The sequence below is a fragment of the Odocoileus virginianus genome, chromosome 3 (genome assembly GCF_023699985.2).
Source record: "Odocoileus virginianus isolate 20LAN1187 ecotype Illinois chromosome 3, Ovbor_1.2, whole genome shotgun sequence".
NCBI lineage: Eukaryota > Metazoa > Chordata > Mammalia > Artiodactyla > Cervidae > Odocoileus > Odocoileus virginianus.
The window spans coordinates 23,161,860-23,184,116 of record NC_069676.1 but is presented as its reverse complement, the minus strand read 5'-3'; the positions used below and the strand labels follow the sequence as shown (position 1 = coordinate 23,184,116).

The following is a 22,257-nucleotide window of genomic DNA, read 5'->3' as shown; positions in this document are numbered from 1 at the left end:
AGAATAAGAATATTTAAATAAATAAACTCACCTTCACAGTTCAGTCCAGTAGCATCAAGGGAGAACCCTCTTTGGCATTCGCAGCTGAAACTCCCAGGGGTGTTTTGACAGATTCCCTTTGCTCCACAAAGTGAAGGCTGTGACCCACATTCATTGTTGTCTAGCAAAGGACAAAACGGAAAGAGCATCAGGCTTTCCTATTATTATAGGATTCAAATCTTACTACATGAAGGAAAAAGTAAAGTATGAAAGCCTAAGTTCCACGATGCGAAAACAGAGTTTACAGAAAAGTATGCTACTATTCATGGCCATATTAAAGACAAAAATGGTCAGAAAGAAGTGTATTTCAAGAGGCTGGAAATCAGAGCATATTTTGGCTCAATTGAGGACATGGTTTTTGATAGCACAGACTGAAAGTTAAGGTTAAGACCTGTGTGTCTTCTGACATAAAAAAAATCCCAGCATGTTCATTAGCATGTTCTAAATTATAGTGAGCCTTTTACTCATATTTTATCCGAACACACACTACATTTAGAATGCAATATAAAGGCACTGCTTGGAATACAACTACTGTGCATGTGCTTGGACTACACAGGACTACTATGCTTGGATACTGTTCTTATGAAAAAGTAAATTATTAACAACATTTTTAAACCACTAATTATGAGGGACTGATTTTAATACTAAGTACCGACCATTATTCTATCATTTTTAACTACAGTTTTAGGCTTCTACCAGTAGTGTGCAGAACTTCCCTTTTGTAATTTTGTCTTACCAATACAAGCAGTGTGATGCTGTGTGAAACCAGGTGGACATTTACAGGTAAAACCTCCCAGAGTGTTGACACACAGGAACTGGCAATTGTGCTGTTTGGTTTGACATTCATCAAGGTCTGCAATGAAAGAGAAGCCAGTGAAAATCAGAGCAGAGTTATCTGGCTATGCTTCCCTTCTCATGAAGCCACGGAGAGGTGTGCGTGTTCTACCAGGAGTATTCTGTCTAGATTTTTGTTGGAAGCTTTATAGATTTCCATATGCATAAGGCAAGGAGTTTCTTTTCACATACTTAAGCAGCGTAGATACTGTGAGCTACTAAGACAGGATGGCTAAGATAATATATAACAAAAATTTTTTAAAAATAAAAAGCTGAAAGGATGAATTATATAGTGATGTTCATGAACTGTTTTCAAAGCTAATATTCAAAGGTTATAATATTTGTATTTAATGCACAGTTGAGTACATGGCTGGTTACTTAATCCTATTAAGTGAAAATGAAAATTGCTCAGTTGTGTCTGACGCTTTGCAACCCCATGGACTATACAGTCCATGAAATTCTCCAGGTCAGAACACTGGAGTGGGTAGCCTTTCCCTTCTCCAAGGGATTTTCCTGTCCCATGGATCAAACCCGGGTCTTCTGTATTGCAGGCAGCTTCTTTACCATCTGAGTCACAAGGGAAGCCCCCATAAAAGTGAGGCATGTGGTAAGATCCCCGATAAACTGATTTTCAATCTGAAAAAAAGGAGAGGGTCCCACATATAGACTCTTCATCACCTTTGCAGGTCTTCCCGTCCTCCTGCAGGACATAGCCGCGGGGACAGGAGCACTGGTAACTCCCCTCCGCGTTCTTGCAGATGAAGTTGCAGGGTTTTGGGGACTGCGAACATTCATCGAGATCTGAGTAAAAGTGATGTGAGGATTAAATTACTGGTTAGAAGGAACGACCAGGCTCTTTCCTCCCTCCACATTCTCACTCATTGTTTTCCTCTTCAACTTAAAATGGAAAATAGCCAGAGAGAAACGAGGCACAGAACAATTTTCTCTAAAGTAATTTACTGGTTTAACTTAGTCAGGCGATTCTTGGGCAAATAGTGAAAATATCCAGACAACTGGGTTCAAAAAAAGACACCAGATTTTTTAGATTGGTGTACTTCGGTTTACAGTTTGAAAATCATAGAGTTTCTTCTCTTTGACATGTGGATGTGGCGAATGTTCTCAGAGTCTTTGAGCTGACACTTCCCTAGGAATTGTTTGGCATCACAGATTATGCTGGAGACCGTGCACTTCCCCTTCCAGCTGCAGTCCTCACCTTGGTCCACCCTGTTCTTGGGCCCGGGAGGCTGAACTGCACTCAGCTTCCATTAGCAGGCCCTCCTGCCCTCTGTCTTCAGTCTGGTTCTCAGTTCCTCTATTCCCTTCTCGCAAGATGGGCTGAGGCTGACTGAGTCATGGGGTCAGAGGTCACAGATGCTCTAAAGGCAGGCCTCTGGGAACAACTTCCTCCATCTTCCAGATTTCAGTAATCCTTCCCTCTTATCTTTGGCCCAGAGGTGGAATAGCCCCAGAACTCAGCACTATTCCTAGTATTTCCTGCACACTCTGCTCACACCTTTATACACTGTCCTTTTGTTAAAAAAACAAGTCTCCTTAAACTGTCCTCATTTCAATATGCCACCTCTTTTCTGCTAGGACTCTGACAGCAAACAATCTACATTTCCCCTCTAAAAGACATTGATTGATGCCCAAAGAATGTTAAAAGCTCATGACTGATAGCCTAGTTTCTATTATTATCTTGCCCAAACAAGTGAGTTGAATGCTTACTAAGATTTAGATTGGTTCTTCTTACCCTTTTCATGCCAGATGCGCTTGTTATTAAAACAAGTTGATATTAAGCTGATGAACTATGAAGGAGAAAAGATTTTTTTCTTTAATGAAAACTAAATGTTTTGGAAAGACTCAATAAAGGCAAGCTACCACCCGCTCCGTGGATGAGACAGTAAAATAAATTAGAAAAAGAGATTGTAAAAACGTAGAAGGTTTTCTATATTGAGACTGCTTTGCAACTGGAAATTTTAGATGATGCTTAATTGGTATATTTTATGCAAAAATAACTGCAACGAGAAACAAGCAAAAAGCATTCTCTCCATATGCAAAAACATACTTTCACAATCAAAAGTCCTGGTCTTTCATTAAAAAAATGACAAAACAAACATGCCTCTATACATCTAAAACTAAATATAAAATGTTGAAAGTATATTTTTTTATAATTTTAATGTTTCCCTAACTTTACAGACTTTTTGATAAATCTAATACTTCTGGGTCTCACATTACTAGACAAGGCCTTGGACAACTCCTATGATATTAAGGACCGCACTGATGAAAGGAATGGCATCACTTTAGCAAAATGTACAATCCAAACACTGTAACAAAAGATATTCCACTGAGAGTAAAGGATTTGTAGAAGACAGCAGTTAACAACCACTCAGATGCAGAGATGCCTCGTCCTTCCTTACCTACACACGAGGTTCCGCTGATGTCTGTGGTGTAGCCAGCCTTACAGAAACACCGGAACGAGCCCATGGTATTGATGCACTGACCATTGGTGCAGAGATTTGGCATAACTTTACATTCGTCAATATCTGTGCACCAAAAACCCCAAGGCAAAAACAAACAGAAGTTAATACAGATGCAAGAGTAAAACTGGTCAGAAGCTAAAAGATATTAAGGAATTGAGAGATAACTAAAAACCAACGTTCATAACTGTACTGGTGTACCTTTTCATCATTCAACAGAGTGGCAACACAGAAGGAAGAGATAAAAAAAGAGTCTGAAGTGATAGGAAGAGACAAACATAAGGAAGGCAATGTTGAAAGCCCCACTGGAGTCTATTTGTTCTATAATCTAAGCATGAATTTTTGGGGGGGATGCTATCAATAGAAAGCTACTCTTCTGAAGTTCCACTAATTTGGAATTTGTGATGGTATTCCATGGATTGGCTTTAAATTCAGTTGCATTAGACCCTAAGAAAGGGTTTCATTAACAATGTAATTAATGGTAAGATCTAGAATCTTTATAGGAATAGAGGAAAATGTTATTTTTATGACATTAGCATATTGGTTGTACCAAAAAACCTGGAAACTATTAATCATTTGTGAGACTTGCTGGTTTGTAAATACGCTGCAAACAGAATGAGTTCCTGTGCACAAACAAATAAGCAACCTTTACTTAAATGAAGCACGCGTAGCTTGTGGGTTGCAGATGGCCTCTGGGGTCAGACAGATACATTCCATTCCTTGTTCCATTCCAACCTTTAAAAAGGCTGTGATCTTGGGAACACTTATTTATTGTTACTTAAGCTTTGTGCTTCAGTTTCTATCTGCTAAAATAGGAATAATAAGAGATTCTACCTCTTAGATTTCATACGAAGATTATGCCTCTTAAAGCTACTGAAGCATTAGTGAAAAGCATATACGACCACACACATATCTACATATATTTTAGCTATTATCCTATTTCCTTCAAATTAATGTGAATTAATGTGCACTGTGTTGATAACATGCATGGATTTCCTCAACTCCTTACCTCTTCCATCAGTGGTATAGCCTGGGCCATGAGGACATATCTTCTTGTACTGGGCAGTTCCAGGGAGTGGGCAGAGCTCACACTGATGACCCCAGCCTCGCCCCCCATCGCAGCAGCATTCTGACTTTGTGACAAGGTTACGGCTGCTGGATGCCATCTGACACATGGTCTGCAACACCTCTGCAAAGCAGAGGCCCTGTCGATTGTCTGAAATGACAATGAGTTAAAAAGCACCAGTGTCAAGGGACTGACACTTTGTTATCTGGGTCTTCACATTAAAAAGGACAATCAATGTTTTCCTTCATAACAATACTTTTAAAATATCAATTTATTCTGGCGATGCGGGGTCTTAGTTGTAGCATACAGAACCTTTAGCTGCCACATGCGGACTCTCGGTTGTGGCGTGTGGGATCTAGTTCCCCAGTCAGGGATTGAACCTGGGCCCCCTGCAATTGGGAAGGGGGAGTCTTAGCCACTGGACCACCAGGGAAGTCCCATGGCAATACCTTTTTAAAAGTTAAATATTCTTTTATGTGAAGAGTCATATTGCTTAAGACAATGATTAGAATGTTCTGCTGGAGGTTCCTTTCACAGTGCTCTTTCGCAACAGTTTATTAAATTTAATAACTGATACTAAAGAAAGAGAGGTGAGTTTTTTCTTCTTTTCCTCAGCAGCTAAGTGACAGTAAACTACCATTCCTATAGAATCCAACTGAAAGGAAAAATCAAAGAAAAATACTTCCCTTTAAATAAGCAAACAAGAACAGGATTTGTTTTTGAAAAGCAAATTCTGGACTATGTTATCATCTTAGTACATATTCAATCTAATCTCCTGTATTTTAGACATCTAAAAGACTGTTTAAACATTGGATTAAGTAGTTTTTTAAATTATTATAAATAAAGGGATTTTACTGATATAAGTTGGCAAAGAGATCTTAAATGGAGTTTTAAGAACCATCCTAATGAACTGTTAGTAATATGGACAGAAAAGTACACTTTCTATGTAGGTCATCTTTTCTATTTCCAAAAGACTGATGGTTAATGAAGATCCAGATTGAAGATAATAATAAACAAAATATGTTTTCATGACTAATAATTTCCAAGGATTTGAAGCGGATGACATCATTCTGAGAACAATCTGATGTAGCTGAAATGTGCTGTTTTTGCATCAAAACCCATGATGAGTGCTGTTTCTCTGTTTGCCTTAAATTTGACTACTTCATACTTTTACACCTGCTCATAATTAACTAAATGGTTTATGATATATGCATTTTATCATTAAAATGCCTGAGACTTATATTTTCCACAAGAAAATATTTTGTAAAACACTTCTCTGTATCATAAAATAAAAATTAACTCTCACTGCATTTCTGAAATGTGGCATTTTCTTTAATATTATTAATACAGCAAACTTACCTCACATAGCAAATATTTTCCTTTGGAATTAAATCATTCCCTGATGTAAGTTTTACTAGAGTCACATTTTCCATAGAGCTTAATTAATCTTAATTTTGGAAAGACTACTTAAGATGGTTATTTACATTAAGCATGGATGTATGTACTACACACACGTGTACAAATACATCATTTTAATAGATGTCTATCTTCAGGAAGAGGTACATGGATTACTCAGATTGGGGGATCTATTTTGCAGACAAAGATATATATATAGAACTCTTTTGTGATTACATCACTTTTATTCACCAAGTAAAATATACTCTGTTTATCAACTTACCAAGGCACTCGGTCCCAGAAGAGCTGGACTGAAAGCCTTCATTACACTCACATCTATAGCTCCCAATAGTGTTAACACAACGCCCGTTTTCACAGATTCCTGGTTTGGTCCTGCATTCATTTTCATCTTTAGAGAAACAAATAATATGAGTCATGAAAAGACTGTAAAGTTTATAATTTACAAACGTATCTTCTAATGGTTTATATCTTGCTTAAAACTTCTTCATCAAAATACTAATATGATAGAATATGAATTATATTTAAATTTATAGTATTATATTAAAAATATAACATTACATTTAAATTTATCATATTTAAATTTACCTCATCCTTCCAAGGTGGGTTCTAGGTTAACAAAGTGATCCCGCCCACCCTCTGTCGCTTTTCTTTCTCTCTTCCTCTTTTCGGGAAAGAGGTGATGCTTGATGGAAAATTGGAAAAGCGGCTCCAAAAAGGATTACCGACCAGGAGAAAGAACTTTGGGAAAGAAGATACCGATTCATGTGACATGAGAGAAAGGCTGAGGGCAGAGTGGTGGCAGGTGTTAGGGAGATGCGGACAGCACTCAGGCCAGGGATGAAGGACAAGTTCCTCCACTGACTTGAGTGAAAATCACAGGAGCCATGCAGAGTGTTAGGGCGGCCAGAGGAAGAAGGAATTTAGACAGCACTGCTCTTTTAGTTTCTGACAAATAAATATATCAGAACAAAACCGTTACATTAAAATTCCTACATCTTTACTTACTGTGTTTATTTGACATTTTGTACATTTTGTTTGAGGTATGTTTCAAATCAATGTTGTCAGAGGCATGAGAGCTCATGACAAATCCCTTTGATGAATTTCTCCTTTCATCTTTATGCTTTTTAATCTTTAATTTATTAATATTTATCTTGCATGCACTTGCTTTTTATCAACATTTGCCGTGGATATCTTGTTCCACCCCTTTATCTTCCATCTATCTCACATTTTGATTTGGTACATTTCTTGTAAAAAGGACGAAGCTGCACTTTTAAAAGAATATTTTAAAGTACATTTGCCTTTTAACCAGAAATTTAAACTATTTCTATCTATGGTGATTACTGACATGTTTGGAGTCTTGTCATTTTATGCTGTTTAATATTTACCAGGCTACTTGTCCCCTTCTCTCAATATTTCTTAGATCAGTCGAATTTTTTCTCTGCCCTACTGTCATCCCCAGCTCATGTCTAGAAGTTGTAATCTTCTATTCTTCCAGTGGTAGCCATGAGACAACTTCAACACACGCTGCTAACAAACATTTTTCTATTAACATCAAGAAGTGTCTGTTTCAATAGCTTCTGGCCATAGCTAGTACCCTTGGTATGATTTTACTTCTTTCTTCTCTCTCCTTGTGCTACCTGCCATGCTGACACAGTCTAGAAATTCTGATTTGTTATATTTCTTTTATGGAACACCAGCATTTATTTAAACCATATAATGAGGGTTACTGGTTTCTTGGCTTATCATTGTTTCCTCTCGAATTAACTTTAAAAAATATATTGGAGGATACAGTTTGGATATAAGATACAGAGGGTATGTGGGTGATAAGTGTTCTAAAACACATGTCTGACAATGTGATATTTTTGTTTTATCACTAGATTGAATATAAAGTTTTAGTTCAAAATTATTTTCCCTTAGAATGCCTTGAAAATATTGCTGCTCCATTGTTTTCTTCTACCCACTGTTAACTGTCACTTGTAGGAAATCTAGTTTTGCTCCCTGGGAAGCTTTAAGAATTCTCACTTTGCTCCTAGTGTTCTGACACATGTTTTTTCTCATTAAAGGTATTTTTTTCTTTTAGGAAACTTTCTGCATAAATTTTAAAGTATATACAAAAGTATTAAACTAAGTTATGGATTTAAAAAATTGTATAGTGTTTCTTGTTTCTAGAATATGAAGGTTTAAATCCACCTTCTTGATCTAATCCTATCCTAACGCTGTTACCTTTGATTAGTGTTTCAGCTGACTGCTTTGAATTCAAAGTGCATAACAGAAATGTATCTAAAAAGATCTGATTGCTACAAATCTTACATTTATTTTCTTTCTTTTTTTAAAAACTTTTCCTGACAATGAAAACAAATGTTGGAAAATTTCTCTTGAGTGTAAGATTTTCCAAGTTGCTACAGAAACCAATTAACAATAGAAAAGATTAATAATATTTTACCTTCCGCATTATTGTGTTAGGAACTTAACAGATTCTTGTAGTTTTTTAATCTCTTTGGCTACTTGCACAGAAAACAATACACAGTATTTTCCACTGTGATAACTAAAATTCCTGTGTTTCTGACTGGGAGTAGGAGTGTTAAGGAAGCAGCTATCATCCCGAACAGCCTTACCTACACAGCCTTCTCCGTCAGGCCTGCGGGCCATCCCAGGCGGGCAGATGCACATGAAGGTGCCAATCAGATTCTTGCACATCATGCCCCTAGATTCACAGTCATGCAGCCCTTCAGCACACTCATCCAGGTCTAGAAAATATTTTCAATAGGAAAAGCAGAAAAATAAGACAAATTCATGAACAGGCTATCGTTGAGTATTTTGAAGTCCTACGTTTGGTCTTCTGGCTCTCAATATGTAATCTTCTTATGTGACAGAGAAAGGAGGAGCCCAGTTTCAACTGTTGGCTATATTCTAGAGTTATAAAAATTTCAGCACTGGTCCTCAAGATAAGAAGTTTAGGGAAGGGCTATCTTTGCTTTAGTAAGAGCTCAAGAATGTGACATCTTTATTCTTTACTTGACTGGACAGACTATCAACTATCTTGTTATTTAGAATGGAAATCTACCAGCAATGCTGTAAAGAATACATTTCTGCACAGCTCTACAAGACAGCTGAGAGCTACAAAATGATTAAAATATATTTCCAGCATTACGAATAATGAGCCTACTCCTCTCTGGTCTGGGGCCTTACCTTTGCACATCTTCTGGTCTTCCCTGAGAGCATAGCCAATCGGGCACGTGCATTCATAGGACCCGAAGGTGTTCATGCAGCGGAAAGCACACAGCAGTGGGTTCTGGGCACACTCATTGATATCTGATCAAGGAAACAGGCAGGTATGCACTCAGCCTAGAGTTCTAATTACTCGCTTAAATAAACACTGATGTATTTATTTGGCAGTCACACAGAAAGTAATAGGATAACAGAACTTCTACTTCTGGTAAGGAGAACTGGGCACCTAACTCATCCTCCAACAAATAACAACTATAAACTCTGAAATAAATATAAAAACAACACCTGAAGTGGTTTCTAGCGGTGAGTTAAAACTCAGTAAACACATGGCAGAGTAGAGGTGCTCAGTTTTTTTTTTTTTTCCCTGTGGATCGCATCAGCCCTGGCACAGTAGCATCTGGCAGCTAAATCTCCAATAGGAACTCTCTGAGCTTCTGTCCCGAGAAAAAAGGGGAGGGAGCCTTGGGGCAACCAAGGCTGCTGAGAAGTGTGGAGGAATCCCAAAAATGAGAGGGCCAGAGGGGGAGAAATACCTTTTTCATTTTTTTGCATAAACTCAGCACAAGTTGCTGACTTAACCATGTCATGTGTGGGCCAAAATCAAAGAAGCTAGCCACTAAGGTTTAAAGGGAATAATTTAAATGTGAACCACTGTCTTCCACAGACCTGACAGTCCACTTTATGTAAATTAACTGCCTGCTAAGACAAAGACATCAATATTCTCTGCAATAATGTAACTGATTCCAGAAGATATCAGTCACAATACCCAGCACATAATCCAAAATTAACCAACAGACTTAGGAACCAGGAAAATGTGACCTAATCTCAAGGGAAAAAATAAGCAATAGATGCCAATTCTGAGAGGGCAGAGATGCTGAATTATCAGACAAGGGCTACAGAGTAGCTTTTGTAACTGTGCTCATTGTGGTAAAGGAAAATATGTTTGTGATGAATATAATCATCAGCAGAACATAAGAACAATATAAACAAAAGCTGAGGCATTAAAAACTCTTTCTATATCAAGAAGAAATGATACTAAAGTATCACTTGCCTTCACAATTCATCATGGGCCCTGGCTCAAAGCCCTCATTGCAGTTGCATTCAAAGCTCCCAATAACGTTGGTGCACGTCCCATTTCCACATGGGTTGCCAATTGAACACTCATCAGTATCTGAAAAAGAATAAGAAAGTGACACAAAATGTGGCGGTTTTAGTTTAATAAAAGTATGCCCAGGAATATCCACCTGGCCCTCACAAGTGTCCCAGATCTGTGCAGGACACTCACAACTCTTGCACCCCTGCCCTTGGTCTTGGCTGGCCAGCCTTTATGCAGGGCAGAGAACCCCGAGGGTCAAGTGTGAAATGCTCTGAACTTTCAGACAGCTGTGCTTGCCCTAAAAAAAAGAATCACAAACCCAGGGAGGGATGTGATCTTCTGCTACAAGAGCAGAAGTGGAAAGTCATAAAGTAAAATAGACCTCTTTCCCAGTTAGTGGTTTTGGCAGCTATAAAGCTCTAGACACATCAGAGTTTGTGTATCTGGTTGAAGGCAGAGATTGGGCAACTCACTCCATCTTCAAATAAACCCATGTTGCTGGAAAATGTAGAATGGGAGAAAACGCAGTTATGGCTACTTATCTTGGCTTTGTAAATCCCACTGCCACCCAGAGTGCCTGAGAGACCTTTTGCTGAATATAAGAAAGAAAACCTTAAAAGTGTGAAATGTGACACTAACTCAGCACTTACCCACACAGCGCACTCCAGTGTAATCAAGGTTGTAACCCATTGGACATTCACAGCGAAAAGACCCATCTGTGTTGATACACTGACCGTTTGAACAAATGCCTGGGCTCTCAAGACATTCATTAACATCTAAAATACAGAATCATCCATGAACTTTCTTATATAAAACGGTATGCCAAAACTGCATGTATCTGTTCAAAAGAGGCTTAAAAGTGTTAAAACATATGAGCATTTCTTTTATCAGAGAAACATGTATTTCATATGCTGCAACATAGTCTTATGATATAGTGCATATGATATACAATAAATATCATGTATGTGCATTAAATGCACATACAGTAAAAACACAGTAAATACAGTAAAAACAGAATGATTATAAAACAAACATACAATATTGTATTTATGTAAGACTATAAAAATAAAATATATCAAACCACACCTTCACGGGTATCATGAAGACTAGGAACAGTTCCGTGGCCATAGGGACACAAATCCTGGAATGCCACTACAGAGAAAAAGACAAATTCCTGATTATCAAAGAGTCTCAACCATCAGAGAACTTAAGAACTGATTAATGATGTACATAAAATTAGACTTATTTTTTCTCTACAAAGCTATGTTTAGTAAGAGTCTTTATTTTGTAATTTATTTCAAAAGCAACACTGAGCATATTTAGAGAAGGTCACCTGAGCTTGGGGTGGCCACCTATGGGTACCACTCAGGGTGTCTGATCCTGTCTACTTGCTCATTTAATTCTGGGCAGCCAAAGAGCCTTATTCACTCCAGTATTGTTGCCTGGACAATTCCACAGTCAGAAAAGCCTGGTGGGATACAGTCTACAGAGTCGCAAAGAGTTGGACATGACTGAACAACTAACAGAGCACCCTGCCCATTACACGCAGAAGCCACCTCTGACCTAGAGACCAGGCCAGCTTCGAGCCTACTGGGAACCATTGTACTGTTCAGCTCTGCAAATAAAATCAGTGAGGCTCGTGGTCTCTTCTTGCAAATGGCTACTGTGTTGACTCAGCTTCCAAGAATTTGATATAAGATTCTGGGAGCCCCAGCCTGTGATACAATACCCACGTGGGACTCCTGCAGCCAGCTGGAATGTAATTTTCACCCCCCTCCTTGGATCTACTGCCCTTCACCCTTCAAATTCATTCCTTTCAAAGCAAGTAATACTAACCTTGGGGGAAGCAATGAAATAATGGGGTAACATCCTGCATTTACACATTCTGAATACGAAAGCTGAAAGAAGTTCCTGATGCTATGGAGCCAACTGAACCATGAAGGTCTGTAAGTGAGGGGATGCTTTCATCTTCAAAACATTCATAATTACTTGAGTTTTGCCAGACAGCCCAAAACTAGTACAAGGTGGCTTTTTTATTTCACGACTCTTACCTTCATCATCCTTGGGGCACAGCTCACAGGGGTCCCCCCAACCCTCTCCTGGCATCTTACTACAGCAGCATTTTGCCTTTGTGGTGTTGAAAGCTTTGGGTACAGAACACTTTCCATTTTCAAAGTTTGTGAAACAGAAGCTCTGGCGAGTATCTAATCAAGAAAGCAAACATCACAGACCTCCTTACTGGCCATTTAAAAAGATGGAATAATTTACACATAATTCTGTGACTGATAGAACATTTCTCATGGGTTGAACATGTGGTGCAGATTATACTCGCAGTTAAAAGATAGGCCTGGAAATTCTTAATTGCCGATGTCATTTGCCAGTTTAAGTTGACCACTCTATAAAACTGCATTTAATTATATATCTTAATAATGTGCTTCAGAAATTTTAGAAATTATGCTCAATATTAAAATGATTTCCATGTCTTCTTTACTCACTGTTACATTATAGCCTAACAAAATAAACCTACGTAGCTTTCAGTAAGTTATGTCATATCAGAAGCAACTCATCATCAGTGTACAGAAAATTTATGCCAACAACAAAATGAAAATGATGAAATAAGACAACCATTTTTCTTTTAGTACGGAATTTTTTTTAAAATGTAGAAACAGAGTGAATAATTCAAAACACCTTAAAAACTGCCCAGTGCATATACACTCGGGACCTTATGTTTTAAACTTACAGATGATGCATCTGCCAGAGACATATTTTTAGTGACAAGTACTACATCATGGCTTCCTGCCTAGCTCTGAAGTTTGAGGGCTGATGATGACAGAGAAGTCATTTCAAAACTCACCGAAGCACCTCCGTCCATTATCAGATAATACAAACCCAGGGGGACAGATGCACTGGAAGCCCCCAGGAGTATTGGTGCAGGAACCAAAAAGACAGATGTTGGGATCTTCATCACACTCATTTATATCTGCAGATCAGCAAGATAATTTACTGATTTAATCAAATCAATACACTGCTCAATATCTGAAAATAATTTGTCCACATTTTAACAGTTCACTAGCCATTGGATATTCAATGTGAAATAATATATTACACTGTCTATATGATTAGCTTATCTTTACAATAAACTGTTATTGCTTCAAATGTCAAAGGTTATATCCAGTTTCAATGATCCATGTGACCCAGACTTCTAAGTTGGTCTCCAGTTCTCTGGACTTAACTCCTAGGAGGTGTCTGTATGTCCTGCAGGCCTGAGAGGACCACTTCCGTGTCTCATGGGCATCACATCCTCAGCCCTGGTCCTCTTCTCTGATGCCCCTTGCCCTCAGCAACCCACAGTGGGGAGCTGGAGTCACATTCTTTCCTCTCCTTAATCGTTCAACTTTCACAATCAAGTAATATGTGGCCTTCTCATTACGTTCAAACTCAGCATCTGGATTATCTGCCACCTGGATTATCATGTCTCCCAAGTGGACTGCTACACTTCCCTCTCCCCCCTCCACACCTCCACCAGGGTTTGCTTTCTAAAACACGTACCTATTTGAGAATGTGTGCCTACAGAACCAGGGAGTTTAGACGTTGGGATGAGAATTTTATCATTTCCACCTCACCCCAGAATGATTCCTTGAAACAGACAAAGATTCCTTACCAGTGATATCTGGCCCCTTTTCACTGGAAGTGCTTATTTAATGGGTCATTTTTAACTAAATGAATAAACACTACACGATTCCAGGCCCACGAGAACATAAGTTCCACGAGGACATTATGCGTCTGTCTAGATCACTGCTGTACCCTCAGCACGGTCCAGCTCAGGGTTTGGCACATACTGCGTTCTCAATTTATACTGGCAGAATTTTAGTGAGTGAGTCATATCACTTCCTCTCTAAAAGAGCCTGCAACTGTGCTGTGCCATCTGCAGGACTAAGAGCCATCTCCTGAGCTGGCCACCGACGCCCCTTACCACGTCTGTTCTGCCTCTGTTTGCAAGCTGCCTCTCTGTTCCATTTCCCTGTTTGATTAGTAAATTTATCAAATTCAGGGACACCTCAAATGTCGCCAGTCCTTATGCTAGGCTTCCTGACCTGCTATCCTCTCACCACCACCATCATTATTCACAGCCTCCTACTGTGACCCACATCCTGAACAGACCCCACTGCAGTGTCTGTCACATTGGACTGTAAGGGCAGTTTTACAACATGGAGTGATTTACAAAATCTGTCTTTTCTCTTAGGCAGTAAGTTACCTTACTTACTGACAAAAGCTGCATTTTTGTATTTCCAGCATCTAAAAGATGCTACATGTCCATAGTAATGTCCACGGAATGTCAGAATGGATGTGTGTGTGTGTGTGTGTGTGTGTGTGTGTGTATGCGCGTGCATAGAATTCGTGGTAGGAAGCATTTCATCTAGAAAAACTGGTAGAAGAAAGACTCAAGGCTAAAAGAAATAGTCTTACAGTGAAGTAAGTTAATTGAAAACACATTTTTAAGACATGAGAAATAGTGGTGGTGTTTATCAGTGGATAAAGAAAATAAAATACTCCCGAGGTTAAAAAACATCTAATTGAATCACAGATTGTTTTTTCACTAAGATAAAAGGTAGCCAAGTCTTTCTGATACAAAGAGGCACAAGTATTTTTACTTCTCTCCTAACACACACTGCTAGTATGCTTATTCCATAAAGAGATGGATCACAGAGATGATGAAGATTAAGTATAAACAAAGAAGATGAAAGAAAAGATCTTAAACTCTTCAAGAAAGTTTTTGTTAAGATGCTTCTAGTGTTATTATTATTTGTAAATATTAAAAACACTAGAAAATCTTACAATGAACTATACAAATCAGACAAAAATGGGGAAAAGATATAAACACCAAATTAGAATGACTAAGGATACCCATTATTTATAATTATACGATCTGAAAAATAATTTAATTTACTATGTAAACTGTTTCCTTAGGTTCTGTCTATATAAGTCCTTTAAATGTGAACAGAAGAGCTATACAGAATTTAAGAAACTGAGTAAATCAAAGGCAAAAAACTCTCAGCAATCATTTCATGTTAGAAGAACCACACTAAGATGCTGGTGCTTCTGAATTTCAACAAGACTGTTAAAAATAATTTGTACAAAAGTGAAAGAAAGTAACTGTAAAAAGGTCAGTCTTCATCATGCCCACCAGGCAATTCTGGGACTCACTTTTGATGTGGTTACAAGATTTCTTGTACGCTGGGAGGGTTTCCACAGAGAAACATCTGTTATGACAAATGGATTAATATTTTCTGTTTTGACATGCGGCTTTCCCAAGGAAAAAAAGGTCTCAACAGCATTGTCAAGATTTTCTGCTTCACATTTCTAGGACTCTAGACACCTTTAATAGCTGTTTTAAAATTGGTTGCCAAAGATTACAATTTTTGTAGACACTCTTTAAATTCAGTAGAAGGTCTCTATTGACATTTGGAAAAAAGATTAGAGTGCACTGAAAATTCTTTGACTAGTATAAGATTTCTGTTAATGAAAAAATCCCTCATCCTCAAATTCTTTATTCCCACCATTCCACCTTCAAATCATTTCTGATGGTTCAATAAAACAGATGTAGGCAGCTAGGCATTTAACTCCCTGGGTCAGTATGCTTACAGTGGTCTAGGTTTAACATATACGCACAGAGTCTGTACCAGGTCTCATCATACTAAACAGTTTATGGACTCAAACATCAGCCTTACCGATACAGTTCTCGCTTTTCACTTCATAACCTGGGGGACAGATACATCTGAAAGACCCCTCCAAATTCTGACAGGTGCCAGGAGAACAAGAGCCAGGCAGGGCAACACACTCATTCGTATCTTTAAAGAGAAACAAGAAGAAAAGATGACTTACAGATGACATCATTGTTGCCAAATGATAGTAACATGAATTCAACTCAAGCCCTCTGATCTGCCAGGTTACTATGGGGAAATATGCCCTCAGAGATTTTTGACACGCTGAGTATTACTTATTTGGCAAGAGGTTAATTTTCCTTTGTCTACTTTAATTGAGTCACAGATAGCCTCGAGCTCTGTCCCAATCAAAACATTGCATACAATTCCAAATCTTTGGTTTATACCTTTTACCAAAATTTCCCAAGAAACTTATCTTGGCCCATGTACTCAGATGACCAAATGAAATGCAAATGAGTCCCAAAGTTGGCTGTGCTGAGGGTGGGGGGAGTCACATCATTATTTTACAAAACAACACAAAGACTTTATTTTATTGTTTGTTGTTTAGATACTTACCTATACAGTTCTTGCCATCTGGAGTAAGTTCATAACCTTCATTACATAAACACTTGAAGGAGCCAACTTCATTAAAACACCGTCCATTTCTACACACCTGACCAAAAAAGGAACTGCACTCATCTATGTCTGTAAGTAAATAAGAGTTAGCTTTTCAGAGAGAGCTCTTACATATATTTTGTATCACAAGTTGCAACCTAAAAACATATTTATTGGTAGACATTTACAAAAACCCTACATTACAATCCCTCATCAACAGAGAAAAATGCCTTGTATCATAAGGATCAGGTGACTAATAATGTCACATAGACCTCTCCTGCTGGTTTAAGCTTTCCATTCTCTCCAACCAAAAAATAGCTCTTTTCCTGGATTTAAGAGGACACATGGATTTAACTGGATTATCCAGTTTGTAGAGAACTGTATCTGGAGATAAGCTGACTGTATTCAAAGGACAAATAACAAAGCATATAAAATATAGAAAAATCAATTATATGAAAAGCACTCTAGAAATTGCTGACATGTTTTGCTTACACAAAACAGAATCTGAAAAAAAAATGTTCTAAACTGTTAGGTTTGCAGTTAAGCTCAGGGCTGAGTAATTTTTTGTTTGTTTACAGATGATAATTCAATCAGAGCCATTTCTGTATGGCTCAGCTGTACAAAGTGTCTGAGAAACTAGAGACGACAAGGTGGTAGTTGAATTAAATGTTCAATCAGGTCTGAATTTTTCACAGTTGAAGAATTTTGAAAAACAAGGAAAATTAAAGAATACATATTGGAATAAATTAGGAGGTGGGTTTGACCAGTGATACTGTTCCATAAAAGCAGGAAGCCTGAGTGGCTTTCACATTAACTCATGGGATTTTAGGTGAAGTAAGAGATACTGTGTCGGAAAGCACCCCTATAGAGTCTGTGCACTGTGCTTAGTCGCTCAGTACTGTCTGATCCTTTGTGTCCCCATGGACTGTAGCCCACCAGGCTCCTCTGTCCGTGGGATTCTCCAGGCAAGAATACACAAGTGGGTCGCCATGCCCTCCTCCAGGGACTCTTTCCAACCCAGGGATCTAACCAAGGTCTTCTGCATTGCAGGTGGATTCTTTACCATCTGAGCTACCAGGAAAGCACTATAGAGTCTGGCACGTGCTAAGTGAAATATCATTAATGCTTTTTGTCGTTATCTTTTACTAACTTCTCCACCAACTATAGGATCCTCTTCCTCCTCCTCCAGTCACTTTCAATTTTTATTTCAATCACTGCCTGTTAGAGGCAAAGACTAAAATTCTGTGCCATGGAGAGAAGACAGTTTTATCTTCCACTGAGAATTTACAGTCCTTCACAGAGATTAAATAGGTTTCTGAGGCTGGTTAAGAAACCTAGTCACCATGCTTTCTTCCTGTGGGAAAAGGCAGCCCTGGCTTCAAGAGTTGGCTGAAAATAGTTTCAAGACACAGTATGTTTCTAAGTTGGAGACTGTCAGTGTTTGAATATAAATCAAGAATGGATTACATGAAATACTTGCAATAAACCTGAAACCATAAGAGGTCTGCCTTTGATACCATCTAAGTGGTAAAGATAACCCCAAACCATAAATCAGTCCCAATAGTTTACTATCATCTGCATGGCCTTTACCCTTGAATCAATTTGACTGACCTAAGTACTAAACCCAGCAGACTGTCTTGTGATTACTGGAGGCAATACTGTGACTTCAGTTAACCAGAAGTTAGTCAATGATATTACATCTCTTATGGCACATGCTCGGAATTTGAATAATAAAAATTTATTCATTCTTTGCCTTTATTCTGTGTTTAGGATGTTCTGTAGACAAGAAACAGAAGCAATGAAGGACTGAGTACTTACCCATGCAATCATTATTATGAGTGAGTGCAAAGCCTGGATAGCAGAGACAGTTATAGGATCCAACGGTGTTTTTACAGGTTCCATTTCCACATGGATGCCGCTCACACTCATCAACATCTAGGAAGAAAACATTGGCTCAAAGGAATTCAGTTTTTAACCAGAAAAATGTAGCCTATCAAACTTTTAGATATATTTTTTTAAACTACTGGCTTACTTAAATTTTTCTCATTCAATACTAAGAACCCACATTTATTTGAGGAAAGTAAGTATGAGGTAGAGAAAACTCTAAAGTAGAAAATTATTAAGAAAAATTGGCACTTGATAACTTACAGGAAGATATAAGACTCAGAAAAGAACTGGACTAATAATAAGCAAGTGAGATTAGTCTACATTTCCTTAGTGAGTTTTTTTAATGAATAAGTTTGCTTGTCAATTATGGGGAAATAAATCTTTTGAAACACTGAAACAATTTGTTCTATTAAGCATTATAAATGCTTCCCCAGAAATTTTCATATCTTAATTTATCAGCACAACAAAGGTAAACTTTAACTTTCTAAATTTTATGAATCAGTGGACTCTAAATTGAAGAAGTCTACTAGAGTTCAATGTTATTAGCCTTCAAAAACACAAAATTAATATTTAGAAAGGTCACAGTCATATAAAGGAGGAGACTCCCTAGACTACGAATTCCAGGCTGCTAAAACTCTTCCATTGTGAAAAAAAGGGGGTATTATTGTTCCTTCAGAAAGAAGCTTTGTTTAAGAGAGATACTACCAAGGAATCTCGCTGATTTTCATCATGGGCGAATTGTTAAAACTGAGGACAGATTTTCTCCATATGAATTTCTGAATCATAAATATCACATGTATGTATATATATATATATATTTTTAGCAAATCATATCCTCTTTCTCAGAGAGAACAGCCAGGAGAAACATATAAGCAAGCCATCTCAGACAGTTCATGCAAATAGGGCCACATCCTCCATGTGTCCTTTGCACAAGCATTCCCTAGAGAATTTTTCCTGCAACCACGGAAGATGTCTGCAAGGGATCTCTTAGGAGGCACTGGAAGAATGGAGACATTCTCCAGGGGGTGTTCATGTACAGATATGCCATAAAGGAAACTAATTCTGCTGTTCTGCTGTACTGAAGTCTGTACGATTCAAAAAGATAGTGCATCTTGAATACCAAATGAGTAGATGAACAACTTCAGCTTGTTCTATACTGAGAACATGCTAATTATAAATAGTCAACTTTTAAATTTAATTTTCCTCCTGCAAGTGCAGAGTGCTTCAGTGGAGATGAGCCAGTGGCTGACATCAGTTTAAGGAGTTAAGCTGAGTTCCAAGGTGAGTTCCGAAGTTAAGCTGAGTTCCAAAAGCCCATCTGCTTTTGAAATCTTATTAATCATCAGCTCAGCAAGTACTTACTGAACACAATTATTGCTTAACTAACCATCACATTAGCTACTGTACTGGGGCTTTTCAAAGTTTCACCATCTTTGCTTCTAAGAACTGTTTTTAAGAGTTGAAACAACCAAGCAAGCAGATATATCTCATATGTTCAGTGATCTGGGGGAAAGAAGCATATGTACATATGTGTGTGTGTATGTGTTCATTTCAACACTGTCACCGTTACTACCCCCTTGCATGCTAGCATTCCAAAAGGCTTTTCTGAGTGGAACTGTGCTTGTGTGCTGTCACTTGAGTCATGCCCAACTCTTTGTGACCCTATGGACTGTGGCCTGCCAGGCTCTTCTGTCCATGGGGATTCTCCAGGCAAGAACACTGGAGTTGGTTGCCATACCCTCCCTCCAGGCGATCTTCCTGACCCAGGGATCGAACCCATGTCTCTTATATCTCCTGCATTGAGAGGTGGGTTCTTTACCACTAGCACCACCTGGGAAGCCCTTTGAGTGGGAACAAAGAGGGGTAAATGGAGACCTGGTACCACGGCGATTTCCATGAGTGTCTGAAAGCTCAGGTTAATAAGCATGTGAAAGCCATCTGGGGAAGAAAGCTGTGACCACTGAACCCAAGAACATATTGTGGTGCGTCCTGCTTACAAATTTTACATTGACTAAAGCCATAAACAGTTTCACATGGCTCATTTTTTGCTAAGACTCTTTCGGACAGAGACAGGATAGTTACTTGTGGCGGGTGACCGAATGGTAATCTCTTCTGGAGTCTCAGCTCCATGACACCCCCTGGAAATAATGTTCCCCTTCTTACCCATGCACATCGTCTGGTCCTGAGAAGCCTTAAAGCCATTGTGGCATATGCACTGGTAACTTCCTTGTAAATCCACACACAGGCCATGACTGCAAACATTAGGAATTTCTAAACACTCGTTGCGATCTAACACAAAAAAATAAAACACATGTTACACATATCTGATCTTTATTAACATGCCTTCATTTTTTTCCCACAGGCATTGTTTCTATAGCCTGCTAGTAATTATTACAGATAGGCTGAAAACGAACCATAACAAGAGTTGAATAAAAATAAGGCAATAAGTATACAAGCCTCTTTTTAAATCATGCAATCTTTTTACATGTTGATTGGTATATCTCAAGGACATTATTTTATTTTAGTTCCAATTCTAGGAAAAATCCATTGAGAGTCTTCCTTTCCTAACAAAAGAATCTAAAAGATATGGTGAAATAGATTCAATATAATGAATAGATTTACTTGGAAAATCTCCTCAAAATTATATTTGAAAATATCTTTTTTTTTGATAGGAGAGCACAGGCAGTTCTTCAGTGCAGGAAGTAAGTATACAGAATGTGGTGAAAGTAGTGGAAGTGTTGGTCACTCAGTTGTGTCCAGTTCTTTGCAATTTCATGGACTGTAGCCCGCCAGGCTTTTCTGTCCATGGAAGTCTCCAGGCAAGAATACTGGAGTGGGTTGCCATTCCCTCCAAGGGATCCTCCCTAACTAGAGATTGAACCCGGGTCTCCTGCATTGCAGGCAGATTCTTTACCATCTGAGCTACCGCAGAGGCCTACAGTGGTGCTCAGTATCAAAGGATGAGTCATTCTCTCCTTACCTACGCAGGCTCCGTTGGGTGAGAGTTTGAAACCTGCCGCGCACTCGCACCGGTAGCTGCCCGGACTGTTGATGCAGTCTGCATTTCGCTGGCACAGGTTATCTCCATTGCTGCACTCGTCGATATCTGAAAGAGCAACAATTCCACTTTTTAAAACTTCATTATGGCACCAATATTACATTCACCTAATCAATCTGGTGATCAACTCCTAAATGTTGTAGTAGAAACAGTAAGTCAGAAAACTAGAAACCAGTTATGTCTGCCGAACTTTCCTGGATAAGGTCACTCATTGCTCAGATTACCTTCGCAGACCAGCAGCAGGTCATTGTAGCTGAATCCCGTAGGGCATTCACAGCGGAAACTGCCAATCTGGTTAATGCACACACCATTTGCACAAATGCCTGGAATCTCTTTACATTCATCAATGTCTGCAATTGAACAGATTTGGTCAAATATATGGTTCTGCTTAATGTATTTATCATAAAACTTTGAATAATGCTAGACACACACTCAGTCTCAAAAATCAATCCTATACTGGTATGAGTGATTTTGTGGTTTACGAAAGCATATAGACTACAAAATATTATTTCCTTTGGACAGTAATGAAAGAATGGAAGCAATTGATCAAATATACCAAGTGATACTAGTGTCAATAGGGCAAATGAACTTCCTAGGGAATCAAGCCTTCTCTTAAGTTACATGTCAGGCTTACCTAATTGCTATTACTCATTTGATAAAGCCAACTGTATTTTCCTAATTTTATGTCCTTTGCTATCTGTGCATTGATAATGGACATTTAAAACTGTATTGTTCATTTAATCTTTGAGGAAGAAAAGTAGACTGTGCAAGAGAAAGTACATTCAGAAGAAAGAAATTTATATAATTAATACTTCTGCAAATTCTTAAGTAGATAGGGA

General features: G+C 38.4%; 1 protein-coding gene across 1 annotated transcript in view; it reads right to left on the bottom strand.

Annotated features, from left to right (window-relative positions):
* FBN2 (fibrillin 2) overlaps positions 1-22,257 on the bottom strand; it is a 220,154-nt gene that overhangs the window by 14,544 nt on the left and 183,353 nt on the right. Inside the window, exons 43-61 of the mRNA XM_070465076.1 lie at positions 21,643-21,768; positions 21,341-21,466; positions 20,524-20,649; positions 18,292-18,408; positions 16,435-16,563; positions 15,886-16,005; positions 13,011-13,136; positions 12,208-12,360; positions 11,243-11,308; positions 10,807-10,932; positions 10,112-10,231; positions 9,022-9,144; positions 8,448-8,579; positions 6,095-6,220; positions 4,360-4,566; positions 3,291-3,416; positions 1,552-1,674; positions 776-892; positions 32-160 (exon numbers count right to left, since the gene is read on the bottom strand). Coding sequence (XP_070321177.1) covers positions 32-160; positions 776-892; positions 1,552-1,674; positions 3,291-3,416; positions 4,360-4,566; positions 6,095-6,220; positions 8,448-8,579; positions 9,022-9,144; positions 10,112-10,231; positions 10,807-10,932; positions 11,243-11,308; positions 12,208-12,360; positions 13,011-13,136; positions 15,886-16,005; positions 16,435-16,563; positions 18,292-18,408; positions 20,524-20,649; positions 21,341-21,466; positions 21,643-21,768 — 2,418 coding nt within the window. The remainder of the gene's footprint in view (positions 1-31; positions 161-775; positions 893-1,551; positions 1,675-3,290; positions 3,417-4,359; positions 4,567-6,094; positions 6,221-8,447; positions 8,580-9,021; positions 9,145-10,111; positions 10,232-10,806; positions 10,933-11,242; positions 11,309-12,207; positions 12,361-13,010; positions 13,137-15,885; positions 16,006-16,434; positions 16,564-18,291; positions 18,409-20,523; positions 20,650-21,340; positions 21,467-21,642; positions 21,769-22,257) is intronic.